The sequence below is a fragment of the Cinclus cinclus genome, chromosome 18 (assembly GCF_963662255.1).
Source record: "Cinclus cinclus chromosome 18, bCinCin1.1, whole genome shotgun sequence".
Classification (NCBI taxonomy): domain Eukaryota; kingdom Metazoa; phylum Chordata; class Aves; order Passeriformes; family Cinclidae; genus Cinclus; species Cinclus cinclus.
Window position 1 is genome coordinate 6,429,204 of NC_085063.1, and position 18,359 is coordinate 6,447,562.

The following is an 18,359-nucleotide window of genomic DNA, read 5'->3' on the forward strand; positions in this document are numbered from 1 at the left end:
AGACAAACACCCAAATTAAACACAGCTTTCATTTTCTTTTTTGCTACTGCTCCAGTAGATCAAGAATGTCTTCAAAATGCCATGAGGGAGTCTGTCATTTTTGGATAACAGAAAGTGAATGCCAGAAAGGATGATGCAAAAAACTGCTTTGTTTTTCCCCTCTTGCAGTAAGTCTTCTTGAGAGCAGTAGAGGAGAAGGGTGCACTGACAATGGCTGCAGAGTTGGATTTCTCCCCACCTGAAATCCCTGAACCCACATTCCTGGAGAATGTGCTACGCTATGGACTCTTCTTTGGAGCCATTTTCCAGCTGATCTGTGTGCTTGCCATAATCCTGCCCGTGTCCAAGTCCCACAAGACAGTAAGTAGTGCTCTTCAATATTGATATAAATGGGCAGAGTCACAGAAAACAGGATGGGAGGGAATGTTGAGTAGCTAATGGAGACACAGCTTCCCCTGGGATTGATGATAGTTTCATTGTTCATTCTCCTTCCTTCCCTCTGGCTTTCCCACCTCCAGCTTCTCTCTTGTGATTTACCACCAGATAGGAAAGTCAGGAACAAATATCTGAGCCAGGATCTCTCTTAATATCAGTGAAAAAAGCAACCTGGAGCACTGACAAGGTGCTAAATGCATGTGCAGTTCCTGGCTGCAAAAGAAGGCTTTGTCCCAAGCCATATTGTCATCCTGCTGCTGATTTGCTTCATTAATTGCCAGGCAGGGCATCCCCTTTGCAGGACTTGCCTTTCAGGAAATTTCTCTGGCCTTGAGTTTGTGTGTGATTTTTGGAAGCAAGATGCAGGTGAAATTTCTAGTATATGCTAAAGGTGAGGAAAGCAGTTTTTAGGACTGACATCCCATCCAGTGCCTGAAAGTCCTTTGATGCAGTTGGCACAGGAGAAGGTGAAAGGGAAAGGTTGAGGTGAGCTGTTCCTCTAGACTGAGGGATGTCCTGCACCTGCCTGGCTTTTTTCATTAAAGAGAAAAATGTCTTTGGTGCTGGGGACAGGTATTTCATTGCTGCAAGGTGATCAGGCTGCCAGTTTGGTGCTTTGATACAGATGTTGTCTGAAGTCATATAGGTATATTTTCACTAAACAATGGGGAGTTTTGTTTTCAGACTCTTTATTTCCATGTTTGCTCCCTCCTGTGGAGAGGAACCATGGAAATTTTCAACCTATTGGGAGAAGGGAATGCCTCAGGATGAGGTACAGAGTGAAGGATAAAGTTCATGACCCGATTTTTCCACCTTTAACTGCTGGTGTGATGTGATGCTGTCCTCCCATGAGCTACGCTCCCTCCTGCTTGTCCTGCCACAGGAGCTGCAGCTCCCAGCAGGGAGATGAGCAGGCAGTTGCTGGATGCCATGCAGTGGCACTGCAAGTCTTAGAATCCTAGAATCATTCAGGTTGGAAAAGACCTCCGAGGTCATTGACTCCAACCTTTGCACTGTTACTCTGCACCACCAGCTCCCATTTGTCAGAGTCTATAATTTCCCCAGTAAATTTTGGAGAGATACCAAGTAACCCCATTCTTGAAAGTTGAAAAGAGTGAGAGATTTGGTCTGGAGTGGGAAGCTGGATCTCAGTTAAAATGATAAGGCTCATGGACCTTTTACTGTTTATTTTTGTAGTGTGCCTTGATGTTTGCATACTCTATTTTTTATTTTCTCCATATATAAACTGTCCTCTTGATGTGCTGTCCATGTGACTTGTTTACAAAACTGTAAACACCACAGGCTACCCCTCCAGATCTTGAAAATGATGCTTGAGTCTGGGAAGGATACTGGGGAACTTTGCTGTCTTGGAGACTCAAACTTTGAAGTCTACCTTAGTTTGGACATTAGAAGGCAGCAGTGTTCATGTTATGGCAGCAGCATTCTGCATCCCTGAGTAATAACCATCTCCCTGGAGCCTGCCAGCTCCCTGTGCACTGATCACAGCCTTTGGAAAGCCAGCCAAGTCTCCTTCCTTGGAAAGCCACACAGATGTGAGATGAAATAGCCCAGTAACTTGAGAGACGTTTGAACCAGGCTCTTTGATTAAAAGGACACTGTCAGATGCTGCCTCCCCCTCCATTATCTGGAGCTCTGCCTTGGAAGCTTGGAACTCACACATCTTGCTCAGCCATTTTTCGTGTGTCCTTTTCCAGTTGGCACACTCAGGCTGAGAGAACCCAAGATGCTAAAGCAATATTTATACTCAAATGCATTTAATGAAAGGAGGCAATCTGCATGTGTGTGCTTTCTCAGAGGAGACTGGCACTGTTCCCTTGTGTTTTCACAAGATAACTAGATTTTATTTCCCATGGCTGCAATATTACCTCATCTTCTCTGAAGGAAAGAAGCATCACATCTCAGTATTTTGTTAGTCCAGGTGAAGAAAGCTTTGTCTGCAATTCCCTCCTTGGATTTTGAGCTTGGTTTAGAGGCTCTGAACTTTATATTCTTTCTGCTGCTTTGGGGAATATTTTTTTGTCTTGCACATGATAGTGATTAATATTTGGCAGAAATGCCTGCTGACTGTTTTCATGCACCCTGGTCATTGTATGCTATCTTTTCCTAATTCAAATAGTTTTCATTTAGTGTTGATTTTCTTCTCGCCTTCAAAGTTTTTCTTCTCAAAAGCCTGTTTTAGATGCTTCAGCTTTTAATGGCATCTCTGGTAACAAGCTGTTTCTGTGCAGAAACTCACACTCATCAAAAGGCACATGCAGAAGGAGCAGAGATGGTGCTGCTCAAGTCTCATTAAATGTGGCCTCAGTTTGACATCAGTGTGTTCCAACAGAGATGCCCAGCATTTGTTTCCTCTGGCTTATACTCAAATCCCAAAGCAACCTGTTAGAAAATGGTAAAAAATAGTTACTGACTGTTTCTTAATTGATTCTTGTAGGACTCGGACAGTTTTGAGCCTAAGAATTCAGAGACAGTGAAGAAGCCAAAGGCAACTGCTCCACAGATAAGCAAGAAACCTAAGAAGGAAACCAAAAAGAAACGATAGAGGTGTGACTGATGAGCCTCCAAAGACCAAATAACCATCTATAATCGTGCTTCCTCAGAGACAACATCAAAAGCAACTAACTCTGTTAATGGTTTTCTGGCATTGCCATCTTTTACTTTTCAGGGGCAAGGGACAAGAAACTTAGAAGAGTGGAAGGGTTGGGGTTCTGCCATAGATTTCTTACAAGCAAAGAGAGCTTCACATATCCCGGACTTCATTTGACTTGATTAATGTGTCAGTCACCAATGGAAGTGACTTCTTCCAGTTCTGGTGGATAGAGAGGGCTGTTGGTCTGGCTCCTCCATGCTGGTTGGGATCTGTAGTAAAGTCCCTGTGGAAAGTGGAGCATGGGTTTGGTACTTTGGATACTGGTTTGTGTTGTGTTTTTTGAAGGCAGAAGGATCAAATGAATCAAGAATCCCACACTACACAGCTTTGTATTCATCTCTGTTGTCATATAGTCTGAAATACATAGCTGCATTTTATAGCTTAATCATAATGCCTTTGTCATATTCTTTAATTCTTTAGGTAATAACTCACCAGATTCCAGACTACAGGAGATGAAAGCTTTCATTTCCCCAGCATCGCTGCCTTTTGTTCCCCACCCATGCACTCTTCCTTTCTCTTCCCACCTTTCAAAGCAGATACATTTCAGGGAACTCAGGCCGTGGTGGGGATTGCGACGACTCCAAGAATCAGGAAACAGTTTGACTCTGGAAGGTGCAGAATTTAATGCCTGTGCTAGTGGAGTTGTTCTTGGAAACTTGGGAAGACCAGGCATGTGTGCTGGAGAAGAGCTGCTGAGGTGGGAGTCTGTGGCTGGTGCACTGGAGGTGCATCAGCCAGCACTGCCTTGCCGTGCCTTGGATAAACCCTCCTGCCTGATCCCTGACCATGGGCCCTCTTTCAGCACAGCTGAGGATCATTGCACTTGCAAATTCCCTCCCAGCCTTCCATGCCACAGTCTGCTCCATCTCCTCTGGCTGAGTTCCTCCTGAGGGTGAATACATTCTCAGCCTGAGGAGATGTGGTATTTTAAGATACAAGGGGTGGCTGTGTACCATGACTGTATGGCAGGAGACACAGACACTGTTCCTTCAGGCTCTGGCTCTCCAGGCCCAGGGACAACCCAGGACTGGATTTAAATATGGCTAGACAGGACTGGAAGGAGATAGGTGGTGACGTAGCCACGGAGTGTCTGTGGAGCAGCTCGAGCTTCCTGCTGCCAGCTCACATCTTGGTTTGTTTGATCAGGAGTGAGTCAATGGGAGGAGAACCTGCTCTCTGAGGCGCACCCAGGGTTCAGAGCAGCTTTGAAGGAAGGTTCTCCCTGGCAGGGCTGCAAGTCTGTGATCCTCTTTGCATACACAGACTCCCATCCTCGAGTCACAAGTGCCTGGTGAGCCCAGGTGTGTGTTCTTCAGCAGCAGGAGAACAACACGTTTACAGAAACCATCAGTCTGAGAACAGCCACATCCTCTGCTCACTCTTGCTTTTGGTGGGGGGTGACAGATTGATCCCAGTACCAGTGTGACTCTGACTTCCCTGCTCCAGCCTCTCTGATGCTCTTAGCCAGAATGTTGGCACCAAGTTGCACTTAAAATCCAGCTTGGAGTTCTGCTTTGAATTCTTCTTTTTCTTTTTCTTTTTTTTTTTTTTTTTTTTGAGCTACATGAAGGCAGTACCAGGAGGATGGAACAAAGCATAGGAGACACAAGCACTCTAAAGTTGCTTTAAGTTCTCAGTACAAAGAAATATTACAAAAAGTTCCTGCATAAATAACAAAGAACAGTATTGTGCCATCAGTTTCCATGATGAACCTATGCTCTGTCTCTGTTCTGCAGGGCAAAGAAAAGGCCTGAGTAGGTACTGCAGATCACTCTTTCCATTTTAATACATGAGAATGGCTTTATGTAAATTCGGCTTTCTGCAGGTTACCTAAAGCAGGGGGTTAATGCTCTGATGAAGTCACAGGACACACGTTATCCAAAATACAGTCACTTTTGCAGCTCAGTTAGCAGTGTGTGGCTGTTACCTGAAATAGCAGCTACTACATCAATGTCCACATCCAGCTATTTGCAGGCTGGCTCACTCATTGCTCAGTAGAAATCCTGGATGTTGGGGTTTGGTTTTGATGGGGGGAAGAGGGATGAAGATAAATCCCCTAGTCTTTTCCTGACAGCTTGATACCTATTTCAATGCTCTTGTTTGCTGAACTTAGAGTATGTAGAGATTACCAATAACCCATGTATTTCAGTTTATCTTGAAATGTGTAATAAATTCCATCTTTGTTTAAAAGAAATCTGTGTTTGAAGTGGTACTGCCTGTTCCCTCACATTCACTGTGAAAGCTGCCAAAACTCCCAGACTATAGGAACACAGGGACATAAAAAACCTATTCATTAAAATGATCCATTAAGGGAAATCCTTTCAGATCCTTTAATCTGTGAGAAATTGGTTAGCTAATACTGTAAGGCATGTGTGCATCTCTATCTGTGTTTGACTTAGAAGCAAACTATCTCCCCAACGCTGCTTCACCTTCCTGGAAGGAGGGAGAAAAACATCCAGTGACTAAATCAAGTTGCCCCCCATGAGAGGTTTTTGGCTCTAAGAGCCCCCATGAAGGTAGCCCTAATAAAGGCATCATTTGTTAATAATGCAAGCAGGGGATTAGATGGGGATTCAGTAGGCTGGTAAAAGGGATTTTCAGGAGCCCAGGTTTGCATGGCTGGAGTGTGGGGTTGTCTGGTGGCTCTTCTTGGCTGCAGGGAGACCAATGTGGTAGCCAGCTCTGGCAAGTGTTTGTTGGTTCTTGGTAGCCAAGCTCTGGCAAGTGTCTGCTGGTTCTCTCACCAGAAAACCAAAACAGAGAGAAGGACTAGTGTGGTGACTCCTTTAATTCCCAAGCGCTTTTCTCCGGGCTGTTTTGCAATTAGCATCCCAAAGGGAGCTGAAGACCTCATTAAGTCAATTTTATTGAAGGGGAGGTTTTCAAAGGTCTGTCTCCAGGTACCTGCAGGACCTCTGCAGCCACACCTTGCTCTGCCACCCAAAGCCAGGAGCTGGCAGAGGGCTGGATTTCCTCTGCTAGTGTGTGTCACAGAATTCCTGTCCCTCAGCAGGACATGCCTCAGCTCTGAAGAAACGTGGCTGGGAGTTCTTTCCCCTGTTCTTGATCACATTCAAGCAGCTCTGCCTCTCCGGCCACACTCCTCTCAAGAGCTGTCCCATGGCTGTCCCCTGAAGCTGTCCCACGCTCACAATGCATCCTTGTGCTCCCCCAGTGCCAGCAGCACAATCCCTTGAGACAGACTAATAAGTAGCTCGTGACTGGAGTTCCAGTTCACATAGTTCAATTAAATCCCTGTTAATCTTGTTCAGACCTAATTTACTTTCATTCTCATACACACATCTCTCTCTGCTTCAGAGAGATTCTGCTGAGGTTCCCTGCCCACAGGACTGGAGAGCCCGAGGCCCATCAGGCACTGATGTCTGCAGTGCAGCCCCCTTGTCCAGTCAATAAACTCAGATTATTTCCCAGTCTGTCATGAAGAATGAAAATACTCCTTCAGTGCCTGGGTTTAGGGAGGGTCAGGCTATCTGGCAATGCTTGAGGAGATGATAAGGAAGCTGTAGGAAGGGAGGACCTGCTCAGTATCTCTTTGCCAGGGCACTGCTCAACAATTCCCGTGTGTGTGTGTGTGTGTGTGTGTGTATGTGTGTGTTAATTTTTGGACAGCTGGGAGCTGGGGTGCTGGACTTCTCTCCTGGGTTCATCTCTTCCACACTGATACTTTTTTTCAGGCAGAAGTTGTGTTGTTCACAGCCCGTGGCCTGCAGGGATTGAGATGACTGTATTGATTTAGTTGTTTGTTTATTAATCTCATGAGGCATCAGAGACTGCCTGCAGTGAGAAAATGGGATGATGAATGGAGAGTGCTGGAGTACAGAGCACTGCTGTGTGTTTGATGATTAGCTTGATTGCTGGCCTTGGCACTGGGAATGGATCTGACCCTCCTCTTCCTCATGCAGCCATGAGGGGTGATTTGTTTGGGAAGCATTCCCTTTCTCCCTGGCCACAGAGGTGGGCTGTAATCAGTGTTTGCATTCCTCCACCAGTTGACAGTCACTGCAGGTCCAAGGTCCAGCTCTTCTCTGGCAGTTCTGAGCAGTGGTTTGTGGGGGTGTTTTCTGGTTTTTGGTACCCAGCCCACTGTGCAGTAGCTGCTCCAAATGTCTCTTGCTGGGACTGGTAATTGCAGGGCAATGAAACCAGCTTCCTGCCTCTCCCTTGAAATTCAGCTGATTTCCCCATTTCATGATGCTTCTTCCCAGTTTGTGGCTTTTCTGTCCCCATAAATTGCTCCCATGACCCCCTCTTGTTGCTTCCAGCCTGTAGACTCATGTCTACTTGCAGTTGTTCTGCCCTTGAAGACACATTTTACCTGCCAGTGACAGAGGGCCTTACCTGTTGTTGTCAAGGACTAATAGAAAGAAGGAACAGGTGCAGGAGCATCCAGGATGGAGAAAGGTGTCCCTTTGTGAGTTTTGGCAATGATTTTTTCAGCCAGCAGATGTACTAGCTAAGGAAGGGATTTTTCCTGCCTTGGGAGCCCCAGGTACACCTGGAGAGCTGTGCCAAGCAGATCAGCCCTCAAAGCCATGAGGAACCAAACCCATCACACACCACACTTCCAAACTTGTGAGAAGCGAGTGCTGTGGTGCTGTGTGTGCTCCACACCCCCTGCTCAGATCCTGCTCCTCACCAGCCCACAGAAGATTCATCTTGTGCAATCCCAAACCTCTTGCAGTGCCCACTTCCCTCCTCACAGCTTCCCTGGGTTCATTAACTGCCTGGAGGCCCCAGTGTGGCTTTGATGCTCCTTGCTGCTTGCCATCCCTGGGAAGCCACAGTCCAGGTGAGGGCTCAGCAAGGCAGAGCAGGAGGTTGGAGCACAGAGGCTGATGGGCTTCTCCATGGTTTCAGCCCAGCCTTTCTGGCTGGTGGGTACAAGGTAAACCTGCCTTGGGTCACATCTGCTCTGCTTTTTTAAAAAATCCGTGGCTTGGCTAATGTTTCTCGTTCTGTGAGAGGAGCTCAGCTCCCAAATGGGAGAGCTGTGGGTGGAAGGGTTGAAGGGCTCTCACTTCTCCCTATCTCCAGTTCCAAGCAAGTGGCTGTGTCTTTAGCACCGTGCTCTACTGGAAGTCCTATTTGCACAACATTCCTTTTGTGTGAAACCTGCACTCGGGACATCTCCATGTTTCTTGCCAGAGGCTGTCCCAGCCTCTGAGCTGCCATCCCTGTGTCAAGTTCAGCCAGTCCCAGCACATGGACTGGGGACGTGGAAGGCATCAGCAATGGCCTGAGACATCTCACATCTTACCCAGGTGTCCCTGGCTCTAAGGCTTGTTCTACTGCTTTCCCTTTGGCTGCTGCTTCTGTAAAAGCCATCCCAAGCTTATAAATTCACCTTGCTGTGAGCCAAAGTCCAGAGTACAACAGACACTGTCAAGCTCTCGCAGGCAAAGCTGCTCCCGCAGCTCCAGGAGTCAGCTCCAGACGTTTCCTGCTGTTATTTGTGCTTCAGCTCTGGCTGCACAGGCAGGATCCATGCTGGAGCTGTGCTGCTGGAGTGGAGCTTGTAGGGTCACATCCCTCTGGCTCCCCGAGGAGTTTTGCCCATGGCTGGGTGAGCCCATGCTGCCAAAGGGCTGGACTGCAGCTGCTGGGGTGCGTGCAGGAGAGGGTCCTCATAGCTCTGCTTCCCACAGAGCAGCTGCTTGCGATGCTGTGGTGGCTCCTTTGGTGAAGTAGATATCCCCCAGTATCAGACATGGGCAGGAGGAGCAGATTTTGAGAAAAGATGCAAGCAGTTCTCATCTCTACCTCCTCCCTCACTTAACTTGTTTTAAACTGAGCTCAGATCCAAACATCATATGGTTTTTCACATTCAGACTTTGGCCTCCTTCGCCCATCCCTCGCTGGAAGGACCAAGACTGGATGATTAAGGGGAACCACCCTTGTGTCTGCTCTGGCTCTGTTTGCTCAGGCTGCAGGCGGGCCAGTGAGCAGCTGGGTGCTGGCAGGGAGGGAACGTCCCAGCCCTGGGGCAGGGTCTCCTGCATGTGGCTACCAGACCTCTGCACCAGCCAGCCATCCTCTGCTACCAAATCAAGAAGCAGGGCTGAAAATCTCATCTGGATAAGCTTCCCTAAGTTTTTTCTGAATTGCTCTTTTCTGTGGATACTAATACTGGCCAAAAAGCAGAATTTCTATGCTGGGAGATGCCAGCATCTTGTGAGTGACTTTCCTGCTGAGCTGAGGCAAGAAGCAAGATGTGTCAGATTTTTGCCCAAATGAGGTATTCCAAGATACTTAATTCAGATTGTATCAAAGCATGTTTTATCAGTCAGAAACCTGACAGGAAATGTTGTGCCTTTATTGACCATGCAGATAATTTCAGCCCACAGCTGTTGAACTCAGTGCCTCCTTATTAAATATTTGCATGTCACAGACTCAGTGGTTTCCCCGCAGCCCTTTCCCCCAGGGAATTTTGCAATGACACTTCCTGGCTGGGGCTAAGGGCCCCTTTTGCACAGCAGACTGTCATCACACTGAGGGACACAACAGGTCCCGAGCCCTCCTGGTAATTTCTTCTCAGCTGCCCCTTTTTATCCTATAATCTGCAGGATGCTGGCGATCACTGCTTGGCTCCTGCAGCCCCGATGCTCAGTGTGGGAAAGAATAGCCAGAATGAGCATTTCTAGCATGAAATATTGCCAAATGGCTCGTGCTGCAGGGTTATTCTGGTCAATCCCCCATAGTAAATCAGCTCCTGAGCTTGAAGCTGCAGCTTCCCTAACAGGGCTGATGGTGCTGATCATTTCCCATCTCACAGTCACTTTTTGCAGGGCTGTGAAGCTCAATGATCGTAAAATCTCAGGGCAAGAGCTGTGGCTGCCTCTCTTTCAGTCCAGCATCTCAAACGCAACCATTATATTATTAATAGTAATAATTCCTGCAACTGTATTTGGAATTTTCAGTGAACAAAGTGCAGCCTCAGGAACAGAATCCAATAGACAAAACTTACGCGTGCCAAGGGGATGCTTAAAAATAAAGCTGGCTGGAGATGAATAGATGTTTTGTTGTAAATCCAGTTACTTTGGGGAGGTCAGGGCTCAGTACTGGACCCAACAAGCACCCTCTTACCTCACAGGAGGATTTCAGGAGCCCTGTGGAGCAGTTTGATCTGCACACCTGGAGGGGAAGGAGCCACATACTTACTTACTCATGAGCATGACAGCATCTGCCCACAGTAACTCTCATTCTTCTTGTTCCTGATGAAACTCGCGGAAAGGTCAGCAAGAAAACACAGAAATACCTGAGCATGTCTTCATTTCTTTTTAAAGTATCATTTCAAGACGTCCTGTAATAGCCGAACCACTGGAAATACTCAGAGCTACTTTTGTTCAAATTGAAAGTACCTGATCTCAGTTTCTGAAACACTCTTCCTCTCTCTGGGTTGGGTTTTATCAATGCTATTTAAAAGTGAAGAATCATATCAAGAAAATAAGTTTCGGGTGAGAGACTGAAATACCTGGTTGGGTGAAAAAAGTAGCAATTTGCCTTAGACTGTTTAAAGATAAATATCTGGAGTGAGGCAGGAGGCAAAAGGAAGTGGGTGGCCAGGGGCTGTCAGGCTCTGGACCTTATGTCTGAGCCAGCTGTGTCCTGAGGTGTGCTGGGTTGCTTAAATGGTCTTAAATCACAGTATCACCAGCACTGCATGTTGAATGTCAGCCTTGTGAGGGCACATTCCAGCATCTGAGCCCAAAAGATAAGAGTCTGCGCTTAGAGAGTGTCTGTTTGTAATTTTAGATTTGCACATTGGCATCACCTTAGAAGAAGAAGAAGATGTTGTGTCGTGGACTTGGTCTGGCGTGTTGAAAGGCACAGTGCTGTGGGTGTTTGCCTTCCAGCCATGGGCAGGCACCGCCAGAGATGGGAACTCTGATTGGGAGGACAGCCTGGAGAAAAGAAGTTGATTGCAACAGAGAAAAACAAAACACAAATATTTATAAGTCATAATTGCATCTTAGATTTGGGTCCGGATCCAGTAGAGGCTGAGTCATCCTCACCAGCTCACTCGGGGCTGGATCCAGCACTCCCCCAGGGTGCTCTCCTCTCCAGCAGCGCTCCAGGCCTGCTGGGTGGGTGCTCCTGGGACTGGGGGGGACAAGGGAGTGTCCCTGTGTCTCTGTGTCCCTGTGTCCCCGTGCCCGTATCACTGTGTCTGTGTCCCTGTGCCCCTGTGTCCCTGTGCCCCTGTGTCCCTGTGCCCCTGTGTCCCCGTGTCCCTGTGTCCCTGTGTCCCTGTGTCCCCGTGCCCGTATCACTGTGCCTGTGTCCCTGTGTCCCTGTGTCCCTGTGCCCCTGTGTCCCTGTGTCCCCGTGCCCGTATCACTGTGCCTGTGTCCCTGTGCCCCGGTGCCTGTGTCCCTGTGCCCCTGTGCCCCTGTGTCCCTGTGTCCCTGTGTCCCTGTGTCCCCGTGTCCCCGTGTCCCCGTGTCTCTGTGTCCCTGTGTCCCCGTGCCCGTATCACTGTGCCTGTGTCCCTGTGCCCCGGTGCCTGTGTCCCTGTGCCCCTGTGCCCCTGTGTCCCCGTGTCCCTGTGTCCCTGTGCCCCTGTGTCCCTGTGCCCCTCTGCCCCTGTGCCCCTGTGTCCCCGTGTCCCTGTGCCCCCGTGTCCCTGTGTCCCTGTGTCCCTGTGTCCCCGTGTCCCCGTGTCCCTGTGTCCCCATGCAGCACAGCAGGGAGAAGGCGTGGGGTTCCCCAGGCATTGGTGAGACCCCCTCTTTCCTCTACCTTACATCCCCATGGGTGAGCAGAGCAGCACCCGTGACTGCCTCACACCACCGGGTTAATTCCTTCATCCCACATCGGATGAAGAACCCTTCCCTCCACATCTCCACGCCAGCCGAACAGCAGAGAGGGTGGGCTAAGAATTAACACCCCCCAAAGCCTCGGAACAAACCCGGCAGGGCTGGCCCCTCCAGACCACACACACCACGAGTGTCCGGGCAGCCCGGGCGGCCTCGCCCAGCCCTGGGAGGGAGCCGAGAGGGAAAGCGTCTCCTGCCAGGCTGGAGGGACCTTATCAGTGTCTGCTCCTCCCAGGGAAGGGCCCCTCACAATGTGCTGGCCACGGCTGATGGATCGGCGCGTGCATGACTCCTTGTTCCTGGTGACTCATGGATTCGCTGGCCTTCGCCAGTGTCATGGGAAATATTTTTTTAATAACTCAAAAGGCGGTGGGGGAGTGGGAAACAGAAAGAAAAACTCCACCACTTAGTTCTTCAAAACTTACTAACTTCCCGAATTGTTTCTGAAGTGTCAGATGCTGCTCGGAGTAAGGAGGATTTTCGGAAAACCCCCGCGGAGTGGCCGCAGGGTTGGTCGGAGGGGTGGGCAAGGATGGCAGACATGGTGCTGGCTGCGGAGATACAAGGGTCACTGGAGCTGGCCAGTAGCCGAGCGTGCCGGATAAAAGACCTAAATGGGGGTTTAAGGAGTGCACTGCTTCGCCCCCTTTCTTCCTGGAGGATAACGTGACAGGGAACTCTTGCAGTGGATCGCCAGTGGGGAAGGTGGGAGGGCTGCCAGCGCCGCTGAGCTGGTCGGGCAGCCCCGACGGGCTGGGTCCGGCATCGGGGCACCCTGCTGAGCCTTGAGCCCGTGTGTGCACCACGGCACTGCTCGGTGCCAGGGCAAAGCTGGGCACTTCCCACGGCAAAGCTGGGCACTTCCCACCTCCTGCTGCTGCTGGAAGGGGAGGGTGCTGAGGAGCAACGGGGTGGAACTGTTCCCGTGTGCCCACCTGGCTGAGTGGCACTCAGGGACACACACACCTGAGGGGGTGTTGCTGCCAGATGCGGACTGGGCACCCCAGGAACACCCGCAGCTGTACTCTGCCTGGATTTGGAGGCCGGCACCGGCTTTAGGGGTGACCGGGGGTGGGGGGTGTTAACCCCTGGATGGGACAGATGCCCCAGCGGAGCACAGACACCTCTGCGTGCCTGCACTGCCTCCAAAGGGCCCCACAATGTTCTCCGGGTTCCCAAGGAGGCCCAGGACGTGGTTTATCTTTGAGTGCTTTTCCATCTGAAGTCTTGCCTCCTGACTTCAGAGAAGGGGGAACGCGGGTTGCAGGCCTCCGTGAAGGCGAGGTGTCACTCCCGGGGATGGGGAGGAACAAAACCTGACAAAACAGCATAATATCCCCTGCAATTCGCCGTGTGTTAGAGCTGTTGAATAAAGCGAACCGCAACCCAGCCGGCTTTCAGCCTCCTGAAAATCACTTTTGTGTTACCAGCTCCAGCTTCCAGGTAACACGCCAGGGCGAGCGGCGCTGGGCTCGGGTGGGAGCACCCCCAGCCCCTCACCCGCGGGGCGACGCGGCCCGAGGACCGCGGCCGCCGCTCCCACGCGTGTCCCCAGCGCAAGCAGGCGGTTCTCCCGCCGCGGGCCGGGACGCGCCGGCAGCGCCAGCGGCGGGGGCGGCCCCTGGCCCGTGCGCGCCCCGCGGAGCCCGGCTGCCCGGAGCCTTCTCCCTGGAAAAAAAAAAAAAAAAAAAAAAAAAAAAAAAAAAAAAAGCCACGGAGGGAGGGGAGGGGCTGCTGCCGCCTTTCCCCCCATCCTCCGTTTCCGGTTTGCTGCCATATTACTCTCTTTTTTATTTTTTTTTTTTAATTTAATTTTCCCCTCCCCGTGGTGCCCCCCCCCGCCCCGCAGAAAGGGTGAGCGGGGGCGGGTGAGGCACCAGCGCGCCGGGGCCGCGGCTCTGCGCGATGCTGCTGCCGGCGGCGCAGCCCTGAGCCCGGCCCCGTGCGGGCACCGAGCGCGGCGGCGGCGGCGGCGGCGGCGGGGGGCGGCGGCCGCGCCCCCGGCGCGGAAACAAAGCCGGGGCCGAACGCTGGAGGCGAGCGGCGGGGACAGCCCCGCTGCGCGGACGGGCGGGAGGTGAGTGGCGACGGGGGTACCCCGATGTGGGGCAGGAGGGGGTCCCACGGTCCGGCAGTGGGGTCCGGCAGTGGGTCCGGCGGGGGATGTCCAGAGTCCGGCCACGGGGTCCGGCGGGGGATGTCCGCAGTGGGGATCAGCGGGGCGGCGGGGGGATGCCCGCAGTGGGATGCCCGCAAAGGAGTCCGGCGGGTCGGCGGGGAAATGCCCGCGGTGGCGCGAGCTGGTTGTGGGTCCGATCGGGGATGCTGGCAGTTCGGCAAGGAGGCGATGGGTCCAGCCGAGGATACCCAGGCTGCCGTGGGGCGGCTGTGGGTCCAGCAGCGTGGGATACGCGCAGCCCGGAGAGCTGGCTGCGGGTCGCCACAAGGATGCTGGCGGTCTGGCGCCGGGTGTCGGTGGGGCGGCTGTGGGTCCAGCCAAGGATGCACATGGTCTGGTGGGTCAGCCGTGGGTCCGGCCGGGGGTGTCACTGCCCGGCGGGGCAGAGCTGGGGGGTCCGGCGGGGCGGCCCCGCCTGCCTGCAACTCCCCTTTGTTGTGCTCAGGGGCTGTGGGGGACCCCCGGGAGCGCAGGGCGGGGACAGCCGGGCTGTATGTAGGCCAGGACATGAAATATTCATCGCCCCCCTGCTTTGATGTCTCGTGATCCGCTTCCCGTGTCGTGTTTGTTCACCGGTGATTCTGGGGCCAGTGTCCAGCCCTGGTGGACCTGGCAAGTCGCGCCCCTCGCTGTGCCCCTTGCCATGCCCGGCTGGCTCAGCTGCTGGGGGGCTGCAGAGCCCCGGCTTCTCCGATTTAAGTCTTCATCCAGTGGTGAAGTTCCCCATTGCATCCTCGGCGATCCAACCCCCATGTGTGGCTGCAAGTGGTGGCAGTGGCATGTCCCCGCTGTCACAGCTCGCAGTGCCATGGAAGAGCATCGTGGTTTTTGCCCTGAGCCACACTGGGGTCAGGATGAGGTTTTACCCTGTTCACTGCCCAGACAGGCTGTGCTGCATCCTGGGGCCACTTGGGATGGACACAGGAGGCAGGCTGCAGGGATGCCGCTGCACAGGGCTGTGTGCATGGGGACAAATGTGCTATGGGGCTGGCATCTTGTGGCACCCATCCTGGCATGGTCCTCTCTGGTGTTGGGCATCATGTCAGGGAGCTGTGCAGCCTCGTGTGAGACCTGCTGGACTGAGTGGGGATCTGCTCCACCTCCCTGTGTTTTGCTGGTCCTGCACAGTGTACTCTTCCCTGGCCCTTCCTCACCCCAGTGGCTGCTGCAGTGTGCCAGGGCTCAGCCCTGGACTTGGTGCCAGGAAGTGACTGTGGTCCTGGTTCTGGTCCCAGAGATGCTGAGCAGCAGTAAATGTTGTAGGTGGCAGGGAGCAGGTAGTGCTGTCCTGTGTGTGCCATGGCCCATCCTCCTGGCTCCCCAGAAGTGATGCAGTGGAAGGGACATGATGTGATATGCAGCCAGGGGGTCCCTCAAGACGGGTTCCACTGCACCCTGGCTCTAGGAGCTGGGGACAGTGGAGGGTGCAGAGCACAGGGTTTCCTGAGGTGAGCTCCTGCCGGTGCAGCAGAGGCAGGGACAGGACAGCACATATCCAGCAGCGGTCTATGAAGCTGCATGAAGGTGGCAACAAAAGACCATGATTTTTCTTTCTTCTACCCAGCTGGTGCTCCCAGAGGTGGAGCTGCTGGGGGTCTTTGTTGCTCTCCTCTCAGCCAAGGAGATACCCACTGCCAGCATGACCAGTGCAAGAACCAAGTCATGACAAACCTTCCCAAGACCCAGTGATTAGTGATGGGAACCCTTTTGTCCCTGCCAGGCTTGGAGACCCCCCTCAGAACTCAGTGGCTCAACACGTGTGCAGTCCCCTTGTGCAGCAGGTGTTGGTCAGACAGTCACAGGGCTGCCCAGGAAAGCGTGAGGAAAGGGGATGTGGAGGAAGACATCAGCAATCTTGCACTTTAAAGCAATATCCTTTCTGTCATTTTCACTGTTGACCTTCTCCTGACAACTTTGCCATAGGGTTTGATCCTGGCTTACCTGTGCTAAACCATCAGCTTCGGCTGGCTCCAGATCCAGCCAGAGAAAAAGTGTGGCACTCAGTGTCTGAGCTGAGGCTGGTGGGCTGGCTCCCTGAGGGAGCTGTGTTTCTGTAATCATTAGCTAGTTAATGCTTATATATCAGGAAGGAATGCCTTTGCTTAGGAGATCGAGGGTCAATTCTCACTTCCAAGCTTTGACCTGGGAGCAGCAGGGCAGGGGCTCCTCTAAACACCTCCTGGCTTTGCCAAAACAGCCCAAGACAGGGTTATTTATGGGCTGCACAGCAGCAGGGAAGGGAAGTCCAATGTTCTCTGTCTCGATCGTTAGTGCCCTTGCAGTGCTCCCTGTGTGTGGAGATGCCCTAATGATAGCTCTGCCCTTTAATGACTTTGTGCCAGAGTGATGGAAAATCGTGGAGGTTCTGGGGAGGCAGAAAGGGCCATCACAGCCCCTGGCTGGGGAACAGGAGGATGAGACAAGGGAGAGTGCTGCGGTGACCAACCAATCTGGAGGCTCTGCTGCAGAGACAAGAGGGTTCTTTTCTGCCTTGGTGGCATGGAGGGGACATCAGTGATCCTGAGACAGGAATGGCCTTTAGCAGCATGGGCAGCTCCTGCGAAGCAGCATCATTTCATTGGACTCACTGAGGCAAGCAGGGGATGGACCATGGGGCTCCCACACCTTCAAAATCCCATCTGCCTCTCCCTGTTACTGGTGTGGGATCCTGCCTGGCCTTTGAAGTCATCACAGAGCTAAACTCTTATCTAATGAGACCTGAAGGACTTGGTCCCCAGCCTCTCATTTAAACAACCAGCAAATGCTTGTAAGATCTTGAAAGAGAAGAGGTAGGACTGAGCAAGCAGCCTGCACCTCCTCCCAGCATGTCTAAGTGGGGGGGAACCCACGAGCATCCCTGGGACAAAGCACTGTACTCCTGGCATGGCTGTGGGAAATTGGAAAGCCTATCTGAAGTGCTCTTGTTTCCTGTGCTGTCTATTTTGCAGCTCAGTTTCCAACTTGTTTCTTTATCTCTTGGAACAATTTCCCATCTGAGCTCACTTCCGCAGTGCTCCACATCTCGCTCCAAAGCCCGCCTGGAGATGTGTCCAGCATGCATCCCATCAGAAACAGCCTTGTCAGACAGCAGCACATCCCTGCACTTCCCTTCAGAAGGGAGCCCTTGAATCCCATGCCCAGAGAGCAGCTTGGACCTCTGGATGGAAATGACCATCCATGCATAGCTGTTCCTGGGACAGGGCCACGATCTGTCACCGTTTCCAGTCCAAGCTCCTCTTCCCGACTGCCTGTAACTGTGGGTGGTGCAGTCCAGCTCCCCAGGGCTCGTGTCTTGATGAAGTTTCCACCCATCAGCAAAAAACATGCCATGTGTCACGGGGCTGTTTTAAAACCTTTGGTTCCTCATCGCTTAAATGGGCAGCAAGCTGGGAGATAGTCCAGTATATCACAGAATCATGGGATGGTTTGGGTTGTTAGGGACCTTAAACCTCTTCTAGTTCCAGTTCCCCTGATGGTCTAGTTCCAGACTCACCCAGAGTGTGCTTAGGAGGAGCAGCCAGGCCCCCAGCTCAGTCCCAGGTTGGCACAGTGACCTTGGCACTGGCTGTGTTGGGAACTGGTGCTGCTGTGCACATGGCTCTGCACACGCACGCTTTGCAAAGAAAACCCTGAAACAGATTTCAGGAGCAAATGTGGTTTGAACCTGGGCCAGGAACCAGGACCTGCAATCTGTGTGTTGCGCTGACTTCCCTTCAGGCTATGGATCTGCTGGCTGCTCTCACTGGGGAGCAGGGAGGGGTTTTGAGGGCTGGGGGCTAGCTGGGCTGCCGGGGACATCAGCCACTGGTCAGGGTAGGACTGGTCATTGATTTTAACTCAGCCCTTAAAAAATCTTCCTGAGCCCTTTGACTCCACATAGTCTCAGTGGAGATACAGCATCTGAAATATCCGTAGGTCGGCATGTGGGATTAGTGGGCTTGCTTGGAGAAATGTAGAGAGCAGAACTGCCTGGGCATTTAAGGCAAAAAATAAGAAATGAGACCCATGCATAGCAAGCCTGCCCTCACCTCACAGCCGTGGGCTTCATGCCAGGAGGGCACTGGGATGGCCTTGGGGTCTGAAGCCAAGGAAGACACATGATGCAGGGACATGTGTGACTTGCTCTGTGCTGCAGTTCTTTCCCTGCGCTGCAAGATTCAGAGGCTGGCCCTGAGTTTCCCAGACCATGTTTGACCTGTTGAGGTCTTACTGCTGTGATCTTGAGGTTTTGGCTGGC

General features: G+C 52.1%; 2 protein-coding genes across 3 annotated transcripts in view; both read left to right on the forward strand.

The window, feature by feature from the left end:
• Positions 1-210: 210 nt before the first annotated feature.
• On the forward strand, positions 211-2,998 carry MANBAL (mannosidase beta like). The gene is made up of 2 exons (XM_062505194.1): positions 211-360; positions 2,891-2,998. The coding sequence occupies exons 1-2, from the start codon at positions 211-213 to the stop codon at positions 2,996-2,998; spliced, it is 258 nt and encodes an 85-aa protein (XP_062361178.1).
• A 10,376-nt stretch (positions 2,999-13,374) lies between these two features.
• Positions 13,375-18,359, forward strand: part of SRC (SRC proto-oncogene, non-receptor tyrosine kinase) — a 28,827-nt gene continuing 23,842 nt past the window's right edge. For both annotated transcript variants that reach the window (XM_062505357.1, XM_062505358.1), the window contains exon 1: positions 13,375-14,020. The gene's annotated coding sequence lies outside the window, so the exon portion shown is untranslated. The remainder of the gene's footprint in view (positions 14,021-18,359) is intronic.